Source organism: Danio aesculapii, chromosome 5 (assembly GCF_903798145.1).
Source record: "Danio aesculapii chromosome 5, fDanAes4.1, whole genome shotgun sequence".
NCBI classification, from domain to species: Eukaryota; Metazoa; Chordata; class Actinopteri; order Cypriniformes; family Danionidae; genus Danio; species Danio aesculapii.
The window spans coordinates 62545359-62567857 of record NC_079439.1 but is presented as its reverse complement, the minus strand read 5'-3'; the positions used below and the strand labels follow the sequence as shown (position 1 = coordinate 62567857).

General features: G+C 34.9%; 1 protein-coding gene across 1 annotated transcript in view; it reads right to left on the bottom strand.

Annotated features, from left to right (window-relative positions):
• ap2b1 (adaptor related protein complex 2 subunit beta 1) overlaps positions 1–22499 on the bottom strand; it is an 81575-nt gene that overhangs the window by 45596 nt on the left and 13480 nt on the right. Inside the window, exons 9-14 of the mRNA XM_056458634.1 lie at positions 19552–19647; positions 18155–18270; positions 14885–15050; positions 12867–12965; positions 8299–8558; positions 4384–4576 (exon numbers count right to left, since the gene is read on the bottom strand). Of these exons, the coding sequence (XP_056314609.1) occupies positions 4384–4576; positions 8299–8558; positions 12867–12965; positions 14885–15050; positions 18155–18270; positions 19552–19647 (930 nt within the window). The remainder of the gene's footprint in view (positions 1–4383; positions 4577–8298; positions 8559–12866; positions 12966–14884; positions 15051–18154; positions 18271–19551; positions 19648–22499) is intronic.

Sequence of the window (22499 nt, the reverse complement as noted above, 5' to 3'; positions counted from 1 at the left end):
TCTGAAATATGATACAGGGCTCGTAGTACAGATAACCTAGCACACCACTGACCTAAACCCAACCAGTCGTGTTTTCAAAAACACAAGTAAAACAAAAATTCAGTGCGACGACATAGTTTTACCTTGATTTTACACAGCTTTTTTTAATCTCTTTTGTAGAACTGTGATTCACTGAGCTCAAACCCGAGCTTTATCCATCACAAGTACAAAGTTAGTTAGTTCAAATTCACCACACCACGAAAAGTTGACCTTATGAATAAAAACAGGAGAGGCAAACAAATTCGACATTTTTTTTGGAAAATACAATACAGTAATGTGAAATATTCATGGAATATATGTAACTACATCACCTTAACATGTAGCACGACTGTAAATACTAAAGTAATGCATGGATGATTTTGTGAAGGCTTTCACTTCTCAGTAGACTGACTTTTTGCCCTTTAAGAGCGCATGCGAGATTTGCACACATCCCAAGCAAAAAATGTAAATCACCTCAGCTACCCTCGGGTACTGTGTATGTGAGTTGAGCTGAAGATTTTTATGTGGGATGATGGCTGTGAATAAGTGGGCAACACATTCAGCCCTGAGGTTGTGGTGCTCTGGCTGCAGTGTGTTTAGTAGAGAAGGCCCTGTGGCTACTGTGATATAACACTTTGGAGTTCTGCTAGAAAGTGAAAACACTGCATATACTGTACTTCAGCCTCTTCAGATCAACACACATCAGCCCTGCAGCTACGCATTAATCAACACTAAAAATAAAACTCAAGATGCCATATTGTACAGATTTGCATTCTAGTTTTGCCTGAATTTAACTTATAATGCTATACATGTTTTTTTCTAACCTAAAAAACTTTATTTTATTTTAAATAAAGAATGTCAGAGTACAGTTCTATTCAAAGAGTGTTTTTCTTTGATTGGTCTTCTTTGCTTTTTCACCATCTCTGATTGCTATTGGTTTACAGAAATACGTCATTCGCTCGTGGACAAGCAGGAAAATGAAAACAAAAAAACGCAACCAAGACATTATACCATTATAATATATACATATAATAACAAGCCATGGTCGACCCGAGCTCAAACAAACCTTGTCGGCATCTTGATAAACAGCCACAAAGCTTAAGAAGAACAAAATCTGCTGTGTCCTGCTGTTTTTGCGAGCCTGTCTAAAAAGTGCGAGTGGTTTCACTTTCTCCAGAGAACTCGCCGCGTGTCTATAATTGAAGTAATGAACTTCATGAGCTGATGATAATAATGTGTATGTGATTATTAAAGTGCTTCTGACATCTGATCCTTTCAAAAACAGACAAACGGAAAAAATAGAAGGCGGAAAAACAAAGGAGCAAAAGATTCTTTCAGCAACCTAAAACAAAGAAATGACCATGTTTAACGTTTATTATGATCACCTTTTGGACTATTTTGAACTCAGGAACAACGACATTACTTTCTAACAAGAGGCTACACATGCTGCTGAAATTTATAGACAAATATGATAGGTTTGCACTGACTGTGGGCTATATGTTGCGTGTTGTTTTTGAACCCAAATAAGGACTAAATGTATGTTGTGTGTAGTTTTCCTGTAATTGGCAACATATCGGATACTATAAGGTGCTATATGTGTTCATTTATGTTGCATTTATTTATTTCATTTAATTGCAGCCGTTACAGTAGGTTACTTCGCAGTTGACTTGCAGTTATAATCAAATCCTGTTCATAGAAAGGTTAGTAATAAACATTTATACACAAGTATTTATGTGTATAAAGCCTCTGTTTTGAGAGAAGTGCTTCTCAGATGGTCTGTGAACGACCTGTACAGCTTTAGCGAGAATGATGACGTCTAAAACTTTGTCGCACAGCATGCCTACCAAAAGCATACCAATGGTACCCTTTTGGCAGTAGAAACGCAAGCCTGATAAACATAACCCGTACCGAACCACACTGTGCCACACAGTAGAAACGGGCCATTATACACACATTTTACTGGAGTACTAGAAAAACATAGGCTAAACAATAATTATAATTAACAAAATGAGCTGACAGAGATCTATTTAGAGTTTATTCGTGATTTTAATATATATAAAAAGCCTCCAGATGAGCTTTTAAAGTTTAGTTGAGTCCTTTCACTCCTGAATAATCGTAGTAAGAACTGAGTGATATGACACGATGCATAAACTTGCAGTAAATGCTTATATTCAGCCGTGTTTGTTGCCTTGTTACAGATATAGACAGCACATTTCACAATATACACATTAGACTAAGAAAAGTTACAGGTAAATTGACCTTATTCCTCTTTAGGGCTCTAAATGAATTTGTAATCTGCCTTTCACAAACTTTGCATTCAGCTGTGATAGTAAGATGTTTATCTTGATACTCCATGCCTGATTGCATTACCTTTAATGCTGGTCTTGTTTTCAAAATAAGAGTCCTACGTCCATAGTAAGAATAATACAAGCTTAGATGAACTTAAAAATTATGGAAAAAATATATAATTGTTGTAATCTCATTAGGAAACAATGCAGCCAATCAAATGCTGCCTGGGGCATGCATATTAATGATCATCGTCAGAGTCAGGGAGTTATGGAATTTACATGAGAACAAGAAAACAATGGCATTTGAGGCTCATGGCATATCAATTCCAATTCCAGAGCTCTTACTGTTCAACTATGCTTAGATATATCCACATTTTCATTCTATGACACTTTTAAATAAATGCATTTTCATATGACAGGCAGGCATATCAGATTTTCTTTTGCCCCACAGTACATCTACATAAAGTGGATGATCAGAAGTCTTATATAAATAAGAGGAAATTCTGTTTTCCATTCTATGTACAAAACAGCATAAATAGTTGTGATCAGCCTTTACTTTCTGATTTATTTCTCATATTTGTATTGCCAAAAGCAGAAATCAGCAACGTGTCAAACAAAGAGCCCCTAATTAGAAGTCAGAGCAGTAATACAACCACTGTTTAATCTTCACTGTGCTGTTCACTTGAAGATCTCTCAAATGTGAAATATACTGCAGCAATCATGTCATGCTGAGCAGAGCGGTCCGAATCCCCTTAACCACACCTGCACTAGTAAACACACAAAAACCCCAGAAACTACTAAAACAAATGAAAATCCTACAGCAACATCTAGACAACATCTCTATGTGGCAAATGCTTCTGAATTACAAATTTTGAGTTCATTTGTAAGGGAATATGATTACAAACCATATTAAGCACTGAATTATGAAAAATAAAATTGGACTAAAAAATGGACTAGTTCTTGCTTTCCAAACAAGAATGAAAAACACTACATATATATATATTTTGGGGCTCTTTTTTTGGCTCTTTTTCTAATTCATATTTAATAATAGTTAATATTCATAGTTAACTGAGTTCAATAGTTAATTGATTCAAATGCTAATGCTCTGAAAATGAATTTTTTTTAAATAAAGGATCTCTTTAAAACAGAATTTTTGCCTTTGTTTAATTTCTTTTCACTTGGAACAATATGAAAATATACATATATTCTGTCATTCATTAAAAAATTCTAAACATCCACAAAAATTCTAAGTAATAATAATAATAAAATAATCATAATAATAATAATACTTATTAAAACATTTTTTTTAAATCACAAAATTACTTGGAAAAAGAATCAATATTATTTAGGGTTATTCTACAGTAACAAACTAAATTTGAAAACATAAAAAATATTTGCTACTAATATTTGCAATATTAGTTTTTATAGTAGTTGCAAGGAAATTTTTTTTTCTCATTGTTTAGAATTGAATTTGATTCTAAAACAACTTCAACTAAAATTAAAATTAATAAAAACTGTAAGTTAAGACAAGTTAAAAAAACGTCATCAATTTTAAAATTACAAAAACTTTACCCAAAATTTAAAAATGTTAAAATAACATAATCATAAAACTACTTCAAACAATGAACACAAATTACCATAGTGTCTCTGCAATGCTAAAACAATCCTTCTAAATAAAAAATATAAAAAATAAAAATAAAAAAAAAGTCTTCCTATCTTACAAAAGGTGCTAGGTAAATTTTCCTAGTTCAAAAATAGTATATTTAGTTTAATATAAAATAGTTTATATAATAGTTTACAACAGAAAACAAGATTAAAATGCTAAAAAAAAAAAAAGAATTATTAATTAAAACCTGTTTTAATTAATAATAAAAAAATTATATATATATATATATATATATATATATATATATATATATATATATATATATATATATATATATATATATATATATAATTTTTTTAAATATAACTAATAATTATTAAAACATAACTATTGCAGAATTAGTAATTGGAAATAATATTTGGAGCAACCATGATGCAGACATGATGAATGTAATAAAATCAAAATACGCACCAAACTGTCAAGACCACCTCCGAGGAGATCCACAGCTGCTATCTGCATGGAGGACACCTGGGGCACATTGACCGGTGGCCCGAGGTCCAGATTAAGCAGGTCTCCCAGAAGATCACCCTGGGATGGGATGACCTGGGGTTGATCAATGGAAGCAGCGGGGCCGGTACTGACGGGACTCTCCCCGGTGTCGATACTGCAAAAGAAATATTATACACACTGAGAAGGGCAACACTAAGTGAACAAAGGACCACCAAGTGTTTTTTCAGTGTTCTGATGGAGAGGACAACGCAGGTTCTGTGTGGCACTACTTTCAATGAGTCCCTCATTGTATTACTAGACTGAGACTGATTCAGACATACTTTTTTTACAAAAGCAGAGCAAGATAAACAAATAACCACCATGCCAGAACTTGACAGACCACCATGACATTGTAATTTTAAGTTGTTTGTTAGATTAACACTTTTTAAGGGTCTCCTGAAATGGCCTTAAAGGGATAGTTCACCCACAAATTAATATTTACTCACTATTTACTCACCCTCTTGTGGTTCCAAATATTTATGGGGTTTTAATTCTGTTGAACACAAAATAAGATATTTTGAAGAATGCTGGATACTACAGTACTTGGGTTAAAAGTTGAGTCAACTAAAAAGCAATTTGACTTACAATTGAGTCAACTTTTTTTACAGTGTGTCATCATTTGCTCACCCTTTACTTGTTTCAAAGTTTCTTCTCTTAAACACAAAAGAAGATATTTTGAAGAATGCTGGAAACCTGTCACAATTGACTTCCATACTATTTAGTTTTATTAATTCAATGGTTATAGATTTCCAGCAATTTTTAACTCAGGCACTGTAGTTGATTTGATTTAAATTGAGTCAACTCAAAAAAAAAAAAAAATAAGAATAAAAAAAGCTGTGCAACAATTTGCCTTACAATTTTAAATTAAGTCAATGTTTTTGTTTCATAGTGAAGAATTACAATTTTTGGGTGAACTATCCCTTTATAAAGTGAGCAGTTTGTTCGATGTGTGGCATAATTTCAAATAAAACATGAAAACATGGTGGGACATATTGAGAAGCTCCTCTGTTTAAAAATAGCAAATAGTATCTGTTAATATTAAAGTTCAACCAATTAGAGTCCTCAAGCTAGATGTCAGCCACAATCTGCTACGTTCACACTGCAAGGCTTAGTGCTCAAATCTGATTTCTTCTCAGATAAGATTATTTTTGCATGGCTGTTCACACTGCTGTTATAAACGTGGCCAATATCAGATTTGCAGTGTGAACAGATCATGGTCCTAAACTGACCCGCATGCACAAAAGTACAGTTACGGACAGCACAAAATGTCTAAATATGCACACAATGTGTGTACTGTATGAAGTAAGCACGAATGTCAGATTATGCTTAATTAATGCCCTTTTCACAGACAATCATGGTATATTTCATGAACTGTAAAGGGTTGTTCTGCTTCTACTAATGTGTATTTCGGCATTGGAAACCTAAAATAAGTCTCTTGTGATTGAAAACACTGATCATTTGTGATTTATGACAAACACGGTGCGTGTCTTTCTGACCACTGGTGTAGTGAACTCATCAAGGGTTAATGAGCAGCCGCAAACTTAACTGTTAAAGCGGAGTTGGTATATCTGTTTGCAGAGTTATTCAACTGCCCGACTGCGGCAATAGCCTAGTGGTTAGTTTGTCGACACATAGCACCAAGGTGCTCGCAGCGACCAGAGTTCAATTCCTGGCTCGAGGTCCTTTGCCGATCTCAGCTCCACACACTTTCCTGTCTCTAATCTCAGATTGGAAACCTCATCAAGATGGCGCCGCGGATGGCCGCCTCGGTGTGGAGCTCTCCAGTGTTTGATAACCTGTATATTTATAACAATCTGTACATACAACTCAACATCCAGGTTTCTTGACTAACCGCATCTGTTTAATGTTTATCTTTTTTTTCCATATTTATTTTGTGTTGTCACTTGTCACTTTATGTACACTGGAAGCTTCTGTAGCCAAAACAAATTCCTTGTGTGTGTGAAGCACACTTGGCAATAAAACTGATTCTGAATCTGATCTCCACTGTCCTATCAACAAAGGTGAAAACCCCTAAAAAACATAATTCTAAAATTTTTTTTCAATTTAAGTGCCCCCACCTTTGCACATAGATCCCCTATTCGCAACACCCCCCGACGCTCTTCAGCTTCGCGATAAACCCGTGCCCCAATCATAAAACCAGATTGGTTAACAAGCACCAGTTTGGGCTTCAAAAGGTTTTTCAAATTGAACAACCAACTTTTTGTGGTAATTTAAAGGACGAAGTTTGCAGCACAGAATGAAGACGCATGTCGCTCAAAGATGATGTAAAAGTCATATAAAATCCATACATACACATCCACACTGTGGTCGCATTGTAAAACATCTGATCTGTGTCTGATTATTACTACATATGAAAGTGGCACAAATCTGAATCGAAAAGATCAGATTCCATGCAGTTTGGGCTGTTCACACTGTCAAGAGAAAAACAGATCTGAGTCACAATGTGGGCAAAAAAATCCGATTCGGGCCACATTTGTCTGCAGTGTGAACGTACCCTAAATACAACATACATTAAATACAACATTCTGTGTAGTTCAAATGGCTCTGATATGTTGTGTGAACTTCTGGACCAAAGCAAATTATGTTCCTGTTGTTGCATCAGTTCACATGAGATTAGACTTTAGTCATGTGAATGGAAACCAAGTGTACAAAAACGTTTCTCCCCTATATAGTGCACTATTTGGGCGCCTTCCCTGATTGTTATAACAAATAAACATACAGGAGTACAGATCAACACAGTGTTCCATGTATTTCTTTCTTATATTTCCAAGTATTTAGGTAAACCCTTTAAAAACACTCAGGTTACATGAGAAAAAGTGACCAATTTCAGTTACGGCAACAGCATCTTATCGGGGGTGAAATGCTTTAGATAGCTGACAACATTTGATTGGTCAGAAGATCTAACGAGAAACTGAAGTACGAGATGGCAGGATATAGCGCTGGGTGATAAAATCTGTATTTACTGACCGAACACCATTGTTAATAATGATAATACCGATATCGAATGATATGAACATGATATCGCGATAATGTTTTGCAATATCACCCAGACCTAGCAGGATATAAATTGCAGATCCATTTTGGCAGTAGTGTGAAATTTGAAAACTTAGATCAGCTAAATGCAAATGTCGTCAATGTTTTGGAGTAAAGTTGTCAAAAGTACTGACTGTTACTGAAAATGTCCATTTCCCGCTAACATTTAAGTGATGTTAAAAAACTTTAAGCATTGCTAATAAGCTATTGTGTTCACATGCTCAACAGACATGACTGTGATTGGCTCCAATGACCATCTCTTCAATACACCTCACCAAGAGTGGACAGAGATACACAGAAAGTGGAGTGTCTGAAATCTGCGCCTATCAGAGGATCCATCTGTGAGCAGATATATGACAGATCTGCTTATGGATCAGCTGATAGACGTAGATATGAATTGCTTATGCATGTGTTTGTGCTTGCGGAAGAGCATCAAGTGATGGGATCCAATCACAGTCATATCTGGTGAGCAAGTAAACACAATGACCAACCAGCATTGTTTAATAATCTGCTCAACATTGACATTTAAAACAATTAGAAATGGTTTTGTTACAAAAAACAAAGAACATTGATCTGCTTTATAAGATGACGATACATTTTATGATAAAATTGTGTTTTTGGAAGCTTTAAAAAAAAAAGCACCATTGTATAGCAGAGAAAAGCCAGAATAAACATAGATAATTAGTCAATTTTAACTTCCACAAACACTAACAGCAATTTCTAGACCAGTAAAAAACCCCACATAATTGGGTTAGCAAGATCTAGGTTTAGCCGTCTAAGTACCTGCCGTGCTGGATGGGCAGATGTTTGCGATGAATGCCGTGGCTTCCCTCCACAAAGGCGTTTGGGGGCTTGTGGTAGACGGAGGCCAGCGAGCCGATATGGCAGATGAGCTCGTCCAGCAGGGTGGGCTCAATCAGGTCTGTCTCCTCTGAGATCAGAGGTTTCTCAGACAGCACCACCTCTTTAGCCGTCACAGGGTCAGTGGACAGCAGACGCCAGTAGATGTAGCCACGGTCACGCAGGTCAGGGTTATCAGAGTCCTGAGGAGAAAAAGAAAAAGAGTGTGAAAGGAGAAGAAATTTAAGAATAGCTACGCTTCCACCAGGTACTTTTATGAACCTTTTGGACTTTTGTATTAATAATGAACAATGGATGGAAATGCCAAGAAGTTCATCCAGTTTTTTAAAAAAGGCTCACGTTCATTTTTTTCAGGGTTCTTTCACATTTTCCAAAGTCAAATTGAAGCATTTTTTAAGCATATTCCAGGTGCACTTTTTAAACTATTCCAGCACTTTATCACAGTGGCGCAGTGGGTAGCATGATCGCCTCACAGCAAGAAGGTCGCTGGTTCGAGCCCTGGCTGGGTCAGTTGGCATTTCTGTGTGGAGTTTGCATGTTCTCCTCGTGTTCGCGTGGGTTTCCTCCAGGTGCTCTGGTTCCCCCACAGTCCAAAGACATGCGCCATAGGTGAACTGAATAAGCTAAATTGGCCATAGAGTATGTGTGTGAATGCAAGAGTGTATGGGTGTTTTCCAGTGTTGGGTTGCAGCTGAATAAGTTAGCAGTTCATTCCGCTGTGGTGACCCCTAATTAATAAAGGGAATAAGCCGAAAAGAAAACGAATGAATGATATATATATATATATATATATATATATATATATATATATATATATATATATATATATATACACACATTTTTTTTTTTTAATAATTCTGTTTTCGAGGTTTTCACCTTTATTGTATAGGACAGTAGAGAGTATTGACAGGAAAGCACGGGGAGCAAAAAGAGGGGAAGGATTGGCATAGGACCACGAGGCGGAATCTAACTCAGGTCGCCGTGAGCACCCGAGTGCATGTGTCGACGCACCAACTACTACACCACTGGCACCGACTTAAAGGGCACCTATGGTGAAAAATCTACTTTTCAAGCTGTTTGGACAGACATGTGCATGTATGGTGTATATACCGTCATATTGGGGTGATATAAACCCACCCAGTGCTTTTTTTCAATTTAGCAACATAAAAACGGTGGACCAATTGAAGCGGTTTTCAGATCGACCGCAACTTTACGTAGGAGTGCGGTCCCCCGCCCACCGAATTGATTGACAGCTGCGCGTATTAACATGTCCCGGTAGTCACGTGTATAATCATATAAACAAGACCAGACGTGCGCAAAGCAACCGGGAATAAAAGGTGTGTTCAATTCACTAGGATCATCAATCATCATCAAATGTGATCAAGAGTGATTTCACAAGTTTAAAATGTTTTAAAACAGAGCATGCGTGTAATGAATTAAAGCGATTTAACTTAGCTTTACTTCATCAGCACAGCCGCGTGTCAGAACAATTATAAAGGAAGACGCTTCAATCCCGGTTGTGGACGTTAAATCAGGTTTATTTTGTACATTAATATAACAGATATCCATACAGCAGTGAATATTACCTGTATCCTGTCACATTTGCGTGCAAAAAGAGTGCAAAGCTAAATGGGCGCTCTGTCTGTCTGTCTCTGTGTGTGTGTGTGCGTGCGTGTATCTGTGTGTGAACTTTGTGCGACTCATCGATGCAACTGCACAACAAATACTCATTGGTAAAGTTCTTACAGTAGTATTTCTCACAAACGCTACATGAGATCTGCTTCCTTTAAGTCTGTCTGTTGTCTGACGCAGCCGGAGGAGGAGATTAAAGCACGCAGAAAGGCACGTAGAAACGGTGGGCGGGGAGGACTAGCCTTAAAGGAGCAGTACACCAAAACCGCTACCCAGTGAAAAAAATGTATAAATAGGAATTTAATAAAAGGTATAATAAAAAATCTGATGGGTGTTTTGAGCTGAAACTTTACAGAAACATTCTGGAGACAGTTTAAGTTTTTTTTGTTTTATCAGTTTAAATGTTAAGCAGATTAAAAATGACCCAAGTAATATTTAATAGGTTTATACTTTGTACCTCATTGTCGGGACAGATCCACACATCACCACTAGATCGCGCCACTAACTCAGTTCTCTTCTGTCCACAGAATACAACTTTCCCTGTAATTCAGTCGACTCTTTATTCCAACGTGATAAATAATCTACTAGTCAGTCAACAACTCGAACTGTAAAAATATTAAGTTCAGATGAATTGAGTAGCCTTATATACTTTAACATTCCACCCTGGAAAAAAATCTCATGCATCGTTAGTAAGAGTTTATCACTTTGACTTTCCCTTTCCTTCAGCTTAGTCCCTGTTTTTAATAGCCCAGTTTTAATTAATACAATTACATTCAATTCCAAGCATGTTATCAAAAAAATTAAGCACTTTTAAACACCTTGAAAACACTAGATTAACAGTCAAGTATTTTCAAGTATTTCCAGCAACCAAATAAACTATTTTATACATTGTAAAAAAAATGTGAAGTTGTTTTAACCCAACATTGGGTCAAATAAGGACAATATGATATGCAATTCTTTGTAATTACAATTAGACTAGCACTGTGGAAACATTTGTAAACTACGGTTACCAGGCTTTGCAATTAATAACTGCCTGCTAATGTTTAGCATGTTTGCCTTTAAGCATTCATATTAGCTTACATTAGGCATGGACCGGTGTAAGATTCTGACGGTATGATAACCTTGGATAAAAATATCACGGTTTCACTGTATTGTGATTACACCTCTAAAATAAGTTCTTTAAAAATCTCTGGGTAGTAAATAAATAACTTTTTTCCCCTTTGAAAACAATGTATTTTATTTTTTGAAAGATTAATAATATTTTGGTACAGTAAACACATCAGGCTAAATAATGAAAATGAATCATTGATTTCTGCTGTCTTCATTTGTTTTAAAAAACACAGATTTCTTTACTATTTAAAACTGCATCTTTTGTTATCTTTTCTGCTAGAGAAACTGTTGTCCTAAAAAAAAAAAAAAAAAAGTGTAAACAAAAAAAATCTTACATATACCTTAGGAACGGTATTACAAAAAATTTTGCCGGTTTTAATACTTGACTTTTCCAAACCGTGGTATACCTTGAAAACGGTTATGGTCCCATGCCTAGCTTACATTAAGCAAATATAAGGAATTCATAGTAACAATTTACAATAAAGTGGTATTAACGTCTTTTCTAACATGAACAAACAACACATACATGATTAGTAAATGCTGTAGAAGTACCAAATATTAGTTCATGTTAGTAAATACCTTAACTGATGACAACCTATTTTAAAATGTACCAGTATTGATAACAAAATAAATGCTGTTAAATTGAAAAGATTAATTAGAGAGAATTTTGCATCTACAATCAAGATTGACTGCAAAGGCAATTAAGGCCCAATCCCAATTCTACCCCTTCCCTTTACCCCGACCGGTCGTTTTGCACGTTCTAGTGAAGGGGTAAGGGTGTCTCAATTCTCTTTATCTTGAAGGCGTAGGGCTAAGGGGAAGGGGTAGATACCCCTTCAATTTGTCAGGACCACACTTGAAACCAAGGGGTAAGAAAATTTCACAGAATACGCCAGCCACAATGGCAGAATCGCTGCACCCGGAAGTAAGGAGACCCACAAATTTGTATTTTTTGTCATTATTACGAATTTTTACAACAAACAAGCACGTTTAATATATTTATAACAGCATTCATGTTTTACCGTCATGCTTTAAATAAAAAAAAAACGCTAAAATAAAAACAGCTAAATTTCGTGACCTATAATCCATAATAATAACTCCTGTATAGCAGTCCCACCACATTCTGACACTCAATGACACGCAAATACCTGGTTAGTAATGTCTAGTGGCTGGGAATGAGCTTTTTACAGTGTCTGCTATAATGTTAGTGTTGTTTTGGTTTGTTTACATAGATGAATAAGGCCACTGTATAAATGCACAGTACAGTTACGATCTTTTTACCACATTATATCGTTATGATAACATGATACATGTCCTCAGTGATTTCCTGAAGATAAATACCAAAACATAACACAACTGGAATAACTACAGCAGTCGTGATCGTCTGATCTCATTTGAAGCAAGAGATTGCGATGTCATATGATGACGTGTGCAGGTGCTGTAGTGCTGTCCCATTTCTTAGGGGTAAATTTTGAAGCCCTTCCCCTTCACACTTGGTTTTAAGGGCCAAGGGGAAGGGGTAAAGGTACAAAAATAGAATTGGGATTGGGCCTAAGTGATTCAGAATCAGATTTAAATATTGAAATCTAAAAGGAGACTTTGGCAATTGAGAGAAAGTTCTAATTGACAGGTGATTAAAAATGCTAGTACCACAAAAATAGATCATTTCAAACCTTGGAGTGACTAACGGCCAAACAACAATATTTTATCTCAAGGTGTAGTGTTTATAATAGTCAAGCGCATCTTACCTGAGTAGCCAGACTGAGCACCTGCTGAACCAGCTCCTGAGTCTCAGAGGGCTTCTTCAGGAACAGCTTCACTATGGCTGTCAGCAGAGTCAACTGGACCTGAGAATAACAATGCGGTTAAGACTGAATCAGATCTGCACTTTTATAGAAGTTACCTAGTATACCAGTAAACAAAACAAACAGCTACTAAACATAAAACAGGGCTCCCACTCTAAGCCAAATATTAAATTCCCTGACTTTTCCATGACATTTACAGACTAAAAGATGAATTTCTATGACCTAATGAACTGCTCTTGTTATTAGAATAATATTACAATAGTTTAGAACAGTGTTACTCAACCACATTCCTAGAGGATCACAAACTCTGCACATTTTCCTTGCGTCATAAACAAACACACCTGATTGGAAGCATGAGGACACTGACAGACAAAGGAGACATCCAAAAACATGCAGTGTTGGTGGTCCGCCAGGAACGTGGTTGAGAAACACTAGTTTAAAACATCATTTTGCAGGCCTTATAATAATATTGTATTTAACATATATAAGGGTTTTAAACATTGATGCAAATAACAAAATAATAATCTCGTCTCATTTTCGTTTGCTTTTCCGGGGCTGGGTCGCGGGGCAGCAGTCTTAGGAGAGAACCCCTGACTTCCCTCTCCCCAAACACTTCCTCCAGCTCCTCTGGGGGGATCCCGAGGCGTTCCCAGGCCAGCCAAGAGACATAGTCTCTCCAGCGCGGTGGGACACGTCTGGAACATCTCCCTAGGTAGGCGTCCAGGAGGCATCCGAAACAGATGCCCGAGCCACCTCAGCTGACTTCTCTCGATGTGGAGGAGCAGCAGCTCTACTCTGAGCTCCTCCCGGGTGACAGAGCTCCTCACACTATCTATAAGGGTGCGCCCTGTCACTCTACGAAGGAAACTAATTTCTCAGTTATATATTTGCAAATTTTTTAGTATGTTATTATTTTAAAGATTGTGTCTTGAGCATCTGATTTTTCCTTGCTGCTGCTTATGTGCTTTCATTTTCTCTGTCTCACTTATGGCAAGTTCAGGTGAGGGAGTGTTTAATGAGTAACCCCGGCAGGAAAATATACATTGAGATTTCAAAGAAAATATCTTAATATTAAAAGGAATCATAGGTTTGATCCTATCCATGTCGTAACAAATGCCCTTAAATAATGTAGTTATTAGTTGTCAGCAAGCATCAGAGTTTATTGAGATTGAAATAAGATTAAAAAAATTGAAATTGAGATAAGAAATATTGTGATGGTAACATTTGTGAGTGCTTTGGGAAAAAACGCTCAGCATAGATGCCACAGGAGGACTGATCATGAAGGACCGTGTAGTCTGGCATATTTGTTACAGACGACAAGTCAAGATTTTATCAAGAAAAAAAAAATCATAAATAAATAATAATTAAAAAAAATAAATAAATAAAAAATAAATAAAAATCGCATTATCAGACATGGTGACTTTCATAACTGACAATAAAAATGGTGTGATCTGCCCGGGGCTTAACACCCTCCTCCTTACCCTACTACTCAATTCTCTGAGCATTAACAGTTCTTTTGTATAACTATCACTTCTTGTGTGCATTTCCTCTTTTTGTTGAAAAGCTGAATGTGTCTTAAACTGTAAGTCGCTTTCGACAAAAGCATCTGCTAAATGACTAAATGTAAATGTTACCCTAGCAACTGGCATGAAACAATGCGATACAAAATTACAGCTTGATGAATAGAAACTAAAATTTGAAGTGATCTCTGATATTTCATGACTTGAACAAAAACGTAAACATTCCCTGACTTTCAATGTCCCGAATAAACCTTTTAAAATTCCAAGATCTGTGGGAACCCTGATAAAAACATGATACCACAAAAATAATTATGATAATTATACATACACACAAAGACAAAACAAAAAAGCAACGACAAACCATTAAAGAAACTAATTAAGATAAAAATTACACCAAAATAAAGTTTACTGATTAAACCAAAAACAGTAACAATGTAAAACCTGAGTGCTTTCATCATGGAAGCCCTCGAGGAAACTCTCCAGGAGCTCATCAGCGTTGTCGATACGCTCAGCATATTCGCCCACAATCCAGATCATGGCTCCTCGAGCGTCAGGCTCATCCAGAGAGTCCAGGTTTTCACACAGGGTGGCGATTATGCTCTCATACCTGTGCAGATTACAGAGAGGCGTTTCAGCAGCAGCATACTATTATGCCACATAGACTTTCCAGATTTCTTTAGAAACACAAACTGATAAAAACTGCTGCAAAACCTTGAGGTGAGGTGGCAAAGGTTTTAAGACTGGTATTTTTTAAGTTTTCTATTAAAATAATTAAAGAATAGTTTGTGTTTGTGTGTTTTTGGTATTTTGGCTGCTTTAGGCCTGTCATGAATAAATAAACATTACATTAAAACAAACAATTCGATTAAGCAAATAAATCAAACCATTCATTCAAAACCATTGAATTTTTATGAACGGAACATTGAAACACTGGTGATTTTATTGGTGAAACAAACAAAAAAACAGCTAAAATGGTGTCTAAATTGTATCTCACTAGATAATCTGAAGCTGAATCAACACAATTCTTGAGGTTTATTTCGAAAAACTTAATTGTTTTATATTCAATTGACTTTTGTACATTTGTAAAAACATCAAGTTACCTTAATGTGGAAGCCAGAATTTTTTACAGTGTGGATTTTTTGTGCTTTCAAAAACTGAATTAATTTCTGATGCATTCTAATAGGTTTATTTAGGCAGGAAAATGCTTGATAATGCCTTATTCTAGCCTTATGAACTCTAAAGGCATATTTTTGCTTGTTTTTTTGCAGTGGTGTACTTGATAGAGTTAGCTTGTGTATTGTTAAAACAACAACTACAATATTACCACAGACAATAAACATTTGAATGAGCTCCTAATGGCACTGAGCCTAATTCTACAGCAGAATAGCATGAATCCTTTACAGCTATTATCCATTTCGACATGGACATATTTGGATTGCGTAAAGCGAAATATAAAGTGATTTTAACTTATTTTTTGAACTGCTGTATAAAATCAATTTCAATTGCGATCACACACCCACTGATATTCTTGAAAACGGCACTCTTGCTTGTGTGATATTTCTTAAATATATTGTGTATTTGAAATATAAAAACAACACACACTATGAAGCCAGATCAGTCTCAATAACAATACATTAACAAAAATAAAATTCATACGAACACAGCACAATTCACATTTACAAAAACCAATTCGTAAATCCGTAACACAATTTGTAAATATGAAAATCCAGTTCATAAATTCAAAATGCAATTCTTATATGTACAAATCCAATCATGAATCCAAAACGCAATTCATATATGTGCAAATCCAACCATAAATGCAAAACGCAATTCATATATATGCAAATCCAATCATAAATCCAAAACGCAATTCATATGTGCAAATTCAATTTGTAAATCCAAAACGCAATATGTAAATATAAAAATCCAATTCATAAATACAAAAAACGCAATTCATATATGTGCAAATCCAATCATAAATCCAAAACACAATTTGTAAATATGTAAATCTAATTTATAAATCCAATACACAATTCATAAATGTGCAAATCTAATTTATAAATGCAAAACGCAATTTGTAAATGTGCAAATCCAATTAGTAAAATCCAAAACGCAATTCGTAAAAGAGCAAATCCAATTAATAAATCCAAAACTCAATTCGTAAACGCGCAAATCCAATTGGTAAATCCAAAACACAATCCGTATATGTGCAAATCTGATTTGGAAATCCAAAACGCAATCTGTAAATGTGTAAATCCAAACCGTAAATCCAAAACACAATTTGTAAATATGCAAATCCAATTCATAAATCCAAAAAACGCAATTCATATATGTGCAAATCCAATCATAAATCCAAAATGCAATTCATATATGTGCAAATCCAATTCATAAATCTAAAACGCAATTTGTAAATGTGTAAATCCAAATCGTAAATCCAAAACGCAATTTGTAAATATGTAAATCCAATTTATAAATCCAAAATGCAATTTGTAAATATGTAAATACAATTTATAAATACAAAACGCAATTCATAAATGTGCAAATCCAATTCGAAAATCCAAAACGGAATTTGTAAATGTGCAAATCCAATTAGTAAAATCCAAAACGCAATTCGTGCATGTGCAAATCTGATTTGAAAATCCAAAACGCAATTCGTAAATGTGCAAATCTAATACGTAAATCCAAAACGCAATTCGTAAATGTGCAAATCCAATTAATAAATTCAAAACCCAATTCGTAAACGCGCAAATCCAATTTGTAAATCCAAAACGCAATTCGTGTATGTGCAAATCTGATTTGGAAATCCAAAACGCATTTTGTAAATGTGCAAATCTAATACGTAAATCCAAAACGCAATTCGTAAACGTGCAAATCCAATTCATAAATCCAAAATGCAATTCGTAAGTGTGCAAATCTGATTTGGAAATCCAAAACACAATTTGTAAATGTGTAAATCTAATTCGTAAATCCAAAACGCGATTCATAAATGTGCAAATCTAATTCGGAAATTCTAAACGCATTGTATGAATTCACAAGTAAAAAGCATAAATATTTCCCCAACGCTCACCAGATGCATCTTAACTTAATACATTTAAAATGTTTACACAAATATGTATATCAACTTCTTGAATTGACTTCTGTCACAATTTATACATTCTTGAAATGATGAACTGAATTCATGCATTTATGAATAGTGTTTTGTATTTATGAAATGGTTTTTGTAAACGTGAATTAAGCTGTGCGAGTACGAATTTTATTTTATAAATGCATTATTAGTGAAACCAATCTGGCTCCATACAAACCCACACATGGATTATTTGTGCTTTCAAAACCTGAATGAAATACTGATTGTATTCTGAAAGGCTTAATTAGGCAGTGAAATGCCTTATTCAAGCTTTATGAACTCTAGCTATAATTTAGTTTGTTTGTTTTTTTGCAGTGATGTACTTGATAGCATTAGCTTGTGCATTGTTAAAACAACAATTACAATATTAACACAGACAATAAATATTGAATTAGCTCCTAAAGACACTGACCCTAATTTTACAGCAACACAGCATGTTTTTTTTTACAGATATAATCTATTTCAATTTGTAAATACTTGCATTGTAATATTTGCATCTCAGTAAAAATCAATATAAATTGGGGGAGTAGACAAGAAAAACTGTTTCATGCAGAAATGTAATGCTCATATGAGAGCTATGAACTGACTTGTTGGGATATTTGCGGAAGATGTCCCTGATGACCACAATGGCTTCTTGCACGACGTAGTTGACTTTGGTCTGGATAAGGTCCAGCAGGGTGCTAACACAGCGCTCAGCGGATTGCTAGAAACACAGATACAAGTGAAGATTTACAATCAACTCTGCGTACTGGGTCCGTGACGTCATTTACTTCTGCATTCGTAACATTTTAAAGGTCCATACTGGCCCAATACCCCCATAAGTGGTTCTGTTCTCTCATCAGTTGGAATAGGATAACATTTGCATAGATTATGATAAAGATATTTCTCTTTTTCCCTATGATTAATGACATGTGCAGGAACCAACAAAATTAATTACAGCAACCTAGACCACACAGAACCTAAAAAGGTACACTTTCAAAAAAAAAAGCATGCCTCTTTTTTGAGGGGGTTTATAATAACACATATATGTTATATAATTATTTTAATCACTTTCAACAGTGTTTTATGAAAATTCAAAGGGTTTTCTTTAAAATGATACCAAACTTTCATTTACTTTTCATTTAATTTGGGTAGGCAAAATCCAGGCGGAAACCCCAAAATAGCACTTGACTTTCAGAGGTTAAACTCATTTAGTACACTCACTGTGAGAACAACATACAATAAAAAAAATGCTGGTTTATGTTTGGGAATGTGCATTTTATGTGCAAACAAAAGATTTACCAGACAGTTAGTTATCTGTGGAATAGTGATACATAGAAATGTGAATATTAACCCTTATGTTATGTTGGGGATGTTTTCATCCACTCTGGGGTGTTTTTGAGTCTTAATTTGGCCACAACTTTCTCTGTGTTTCAGCAAGTGGAATGGTTTTTGGTGAAAAATTTTATTTTAACACATATATTGGGAAAATGCTTTGAAAATTAAAAAAAAACCTAAACAATACACTCTGGGCAAATGTTTTTGACCCATTGACTTTCATTATAATGACGTATTTTAAATACAAAGCCATAGTATTACGTATTTTTGATTGTTAGTGGTTTTCTCTGTTGGAAAATGACAAAATTTGCTGCTGATCATCAGTTGCAGTGCAAAAAATGCCAAGGTTCTGGCTTTTATATGGAGTTATATAGATTATAGTATGTGTGTGCTTTGATATTCCATAGAAATCCATATAAAAACCAGAAACTTTTTCCTATCTAAGGAGTTAATGCTGCCAACTGATGATCAACAGTAAAAATTTTAACTTTTACCTCTTCCCAAGAGAGAAAACCACCAAAATTCAAGAACGCATCAAGGCTTTGCAATCAAAAAATGTTGCAATAATGGAAGTCAATTGGACAAAAACATTCACCAACATATCGAAAGTGTGGTCCATTTGATCAATACACAAGGGTTTAAAGCTCAATAATGCAGCAAGACTTACCTCCACTTTGATGGCACAGCGACCAATGGCTCGCACGGCTTTCCGAACAAAGTCTACATCCACCTCAGTGGCATATTCCTTCAGCTCAGCCAGGACCTACAGAAACCAGAAGCACAGGTGAATTTTTACAGAAAGAGATTGCTAAAGTGAAACGCTGAACGCTCTCACAGGATTATCAGCTTGAGAGAGAAAAGTTTGGGAAGAATCTGATGTTAATATTTAACAGAGGGACATCTGTATGCAGGAAAAACTAACAACTTAATATATGTAGATTAAATATATATTATTATATCATCAGCCACAACTGATACAACCATAACTGTCTTCCTCTCCACTATCCTATCAATTAAATGTGGAAATTTATTTATTTTTTTAAGTTAAAAAATGTTGTATTATATTGAAACATAATAAAAATGACAGCTGCCATTTTATGTCAGGCAGCTCAAAGCTTGATGAGCTTATTAGCGATCTGTTGACTTTAAAAAGTGACTAAACCTGTTGCTTTTAAAGCGATTAGTTGACATTACTTCAAAAAAGTGATTAAGCAAATAAATCATGTTGGTAATTATAAAAATTAAGTTAACTTAACAATTTCACTTTACTCACCTCTTTAAAAGGCCCGTTTTACCCCTTTTACAAGATGCAAGATAAGTTGTTGGTGTCTCCAGAATCTGTCTAAAGTTTCAGCTCAAAATACCCATCAGATCATTTTTTTTACCCTGCAGAATATGTGAATTTTGGAGTAAGATTACAACGTAGCCGTTTTGTTGCCTGTGCCTTTAATTGCAAATGAGCTAGTTCATCACACCCACTATTCCCATATGCGTGTCTGCCTCTCCTGCATTCACGTCAGATAAATAGCAGTCAGTGACAGATGCGAATTAAGCAGATATTCAGAATCAAAATTCTAAGTAAGGTTAATGTATTTGTTGTGGAGTTTATTCAAGCTTTCCTGCAATGATGTGACACACAACGTCGTTACAAAGTTTAAGTTTGCGCTGGTTTTGCACGTCTGCTTGCAGCAAATCTGACAGGATACAAGTTAATATATACACGGCTGTATGTATATCCGTTATGCTACTGTACAAAATAAACCAGATTTACCATCCACAAACCGGGACTCCTGAAGTATGTTTGAAGCAAATTTATAAGGTTGTACTGACTGTCTTTTCTTTATAACAAACATGCACATTTTAAAAACAATTTAATGAAACTTTAGTTCTATTAACTTTAGTTTAATTCTTTTTAGAAACAAATCAAAATTAGATCTCCTTTTAAACATAAACTGGACAAAGCAAAGTGCAAAATAAAAACGTGGACATATTCAAGAATTGCTTGCTTGCACTTTCAGAGAATAACCAAAGAGCAGCCTATCTGCACATCAATTGATGTTACAACGTGATCTAATATTAATGTAGTCATGTCATTTTTTTTATTCGAAATAAAGAGCTGATGCATTTTCCTGTTAAAGAAATCTGCTGTCAACGTGTTATTTATTTGCTAGCATTAAAGGAAAGACTTTAATCTCTACTTTAATCTCTACATTTACACAAGTGACCATAAAAAGCATTGAAATAATGTAATTAATTCTGTTTTAATTAAAGTGAAGCTAACTACCTCAGTCTTCTAATGAAAAGCACTGACAAGTTGTTTGTGACTGTTGTACTAATTTCATGGCAATTACAAAAACAAGATATTTAATCAAGATGGCACGTTTCGCTATTTTAAAAGGTCCTTATTTTGTTTAGCAGGTGCACCAGAATAGATTAACATGCCATAAACGAAAATTTACTCAAATCTTGTTCACCGTCAAGTGCTTGCAAACTTTTATGTGTTTTTTTTCTGTTGAACACAAAAGAAGATGTTTTGAAGAATGTTGGAAACTGACATCCATACAAGGAAAAAAAATACTATGAAAGTCAAAAGCTATCACGTTTTCCAACATTTGCCCAAAATATCTTCCTTTGTTTTAAACAGAAGAAAGAAACTCAAAATTTGTAAAAAGGTGAGGGTCAGTAAATGATGACAGAACTATTTTGGGGGGGGGGGGTAAATGAACTCTTTAATGCTCAAAAACATAAAAACCTGTCTGATTTCTATAAAGTCCCATTTTTGAGTGTTCTGACTGGCCAGCTGACCCAATATATCGTGATTAGTCAAATGTAGCACATGCAATTTTCTGAATGCAGATGATCAAAAAAATCGGTTAAAACCAACGCTGAAACTTATATCTGGACTTTAATTAATCCTGTCACAATTATCAATATATCGACTTATCGTGCAATGCCACCTCTATAATTTTTGCCATTGCAATATATATTTACACATTCACAAATAACGCTAAAGCCATTTTACAATGACATTTGCATTCTAACTCAATGGTGTCAAAGTCATTGGACAAATAATTGGACATTTACCCAATAGGACATTTAATCGAATATATGCTAGGGCATTTACCTTTTTAAAATCAAAATATAGAATCTAAATACCCTTAAGAATATCATAAGTAAATACCCTTAAGAATCATAAAATAAAATATTTTGGCATAAAATAATCTCAAAATGTCAATAATATCGCTTATCGCAAAAATTCTGTGACAATATATCGCACAACAAAAATTCCTTATCATGACAGGTCTACCTTTGATTGCATTTTTAAGAGCGTATGAGCTTTGTAACCTTGCAGTTGTTCTACATTCCTAACAGACATGCTAGGAATACATTACAAAGCATTAGGCATGGGAACCAGCAGAGTACCCACGATACATTACAATATTATCACGATACCTGTGGCACAATACAATATTATTGTGATTTTAAAAACACTGTAGTTCATTAAAATTTATTAACATTTTCAAACTTGCAATTATGTCCGCAACAGAAAACTCTGGCAACATCAGTTTAAACTAAACATAAATGTTTACCATTATTTTATTGTAAAAGTGCAAA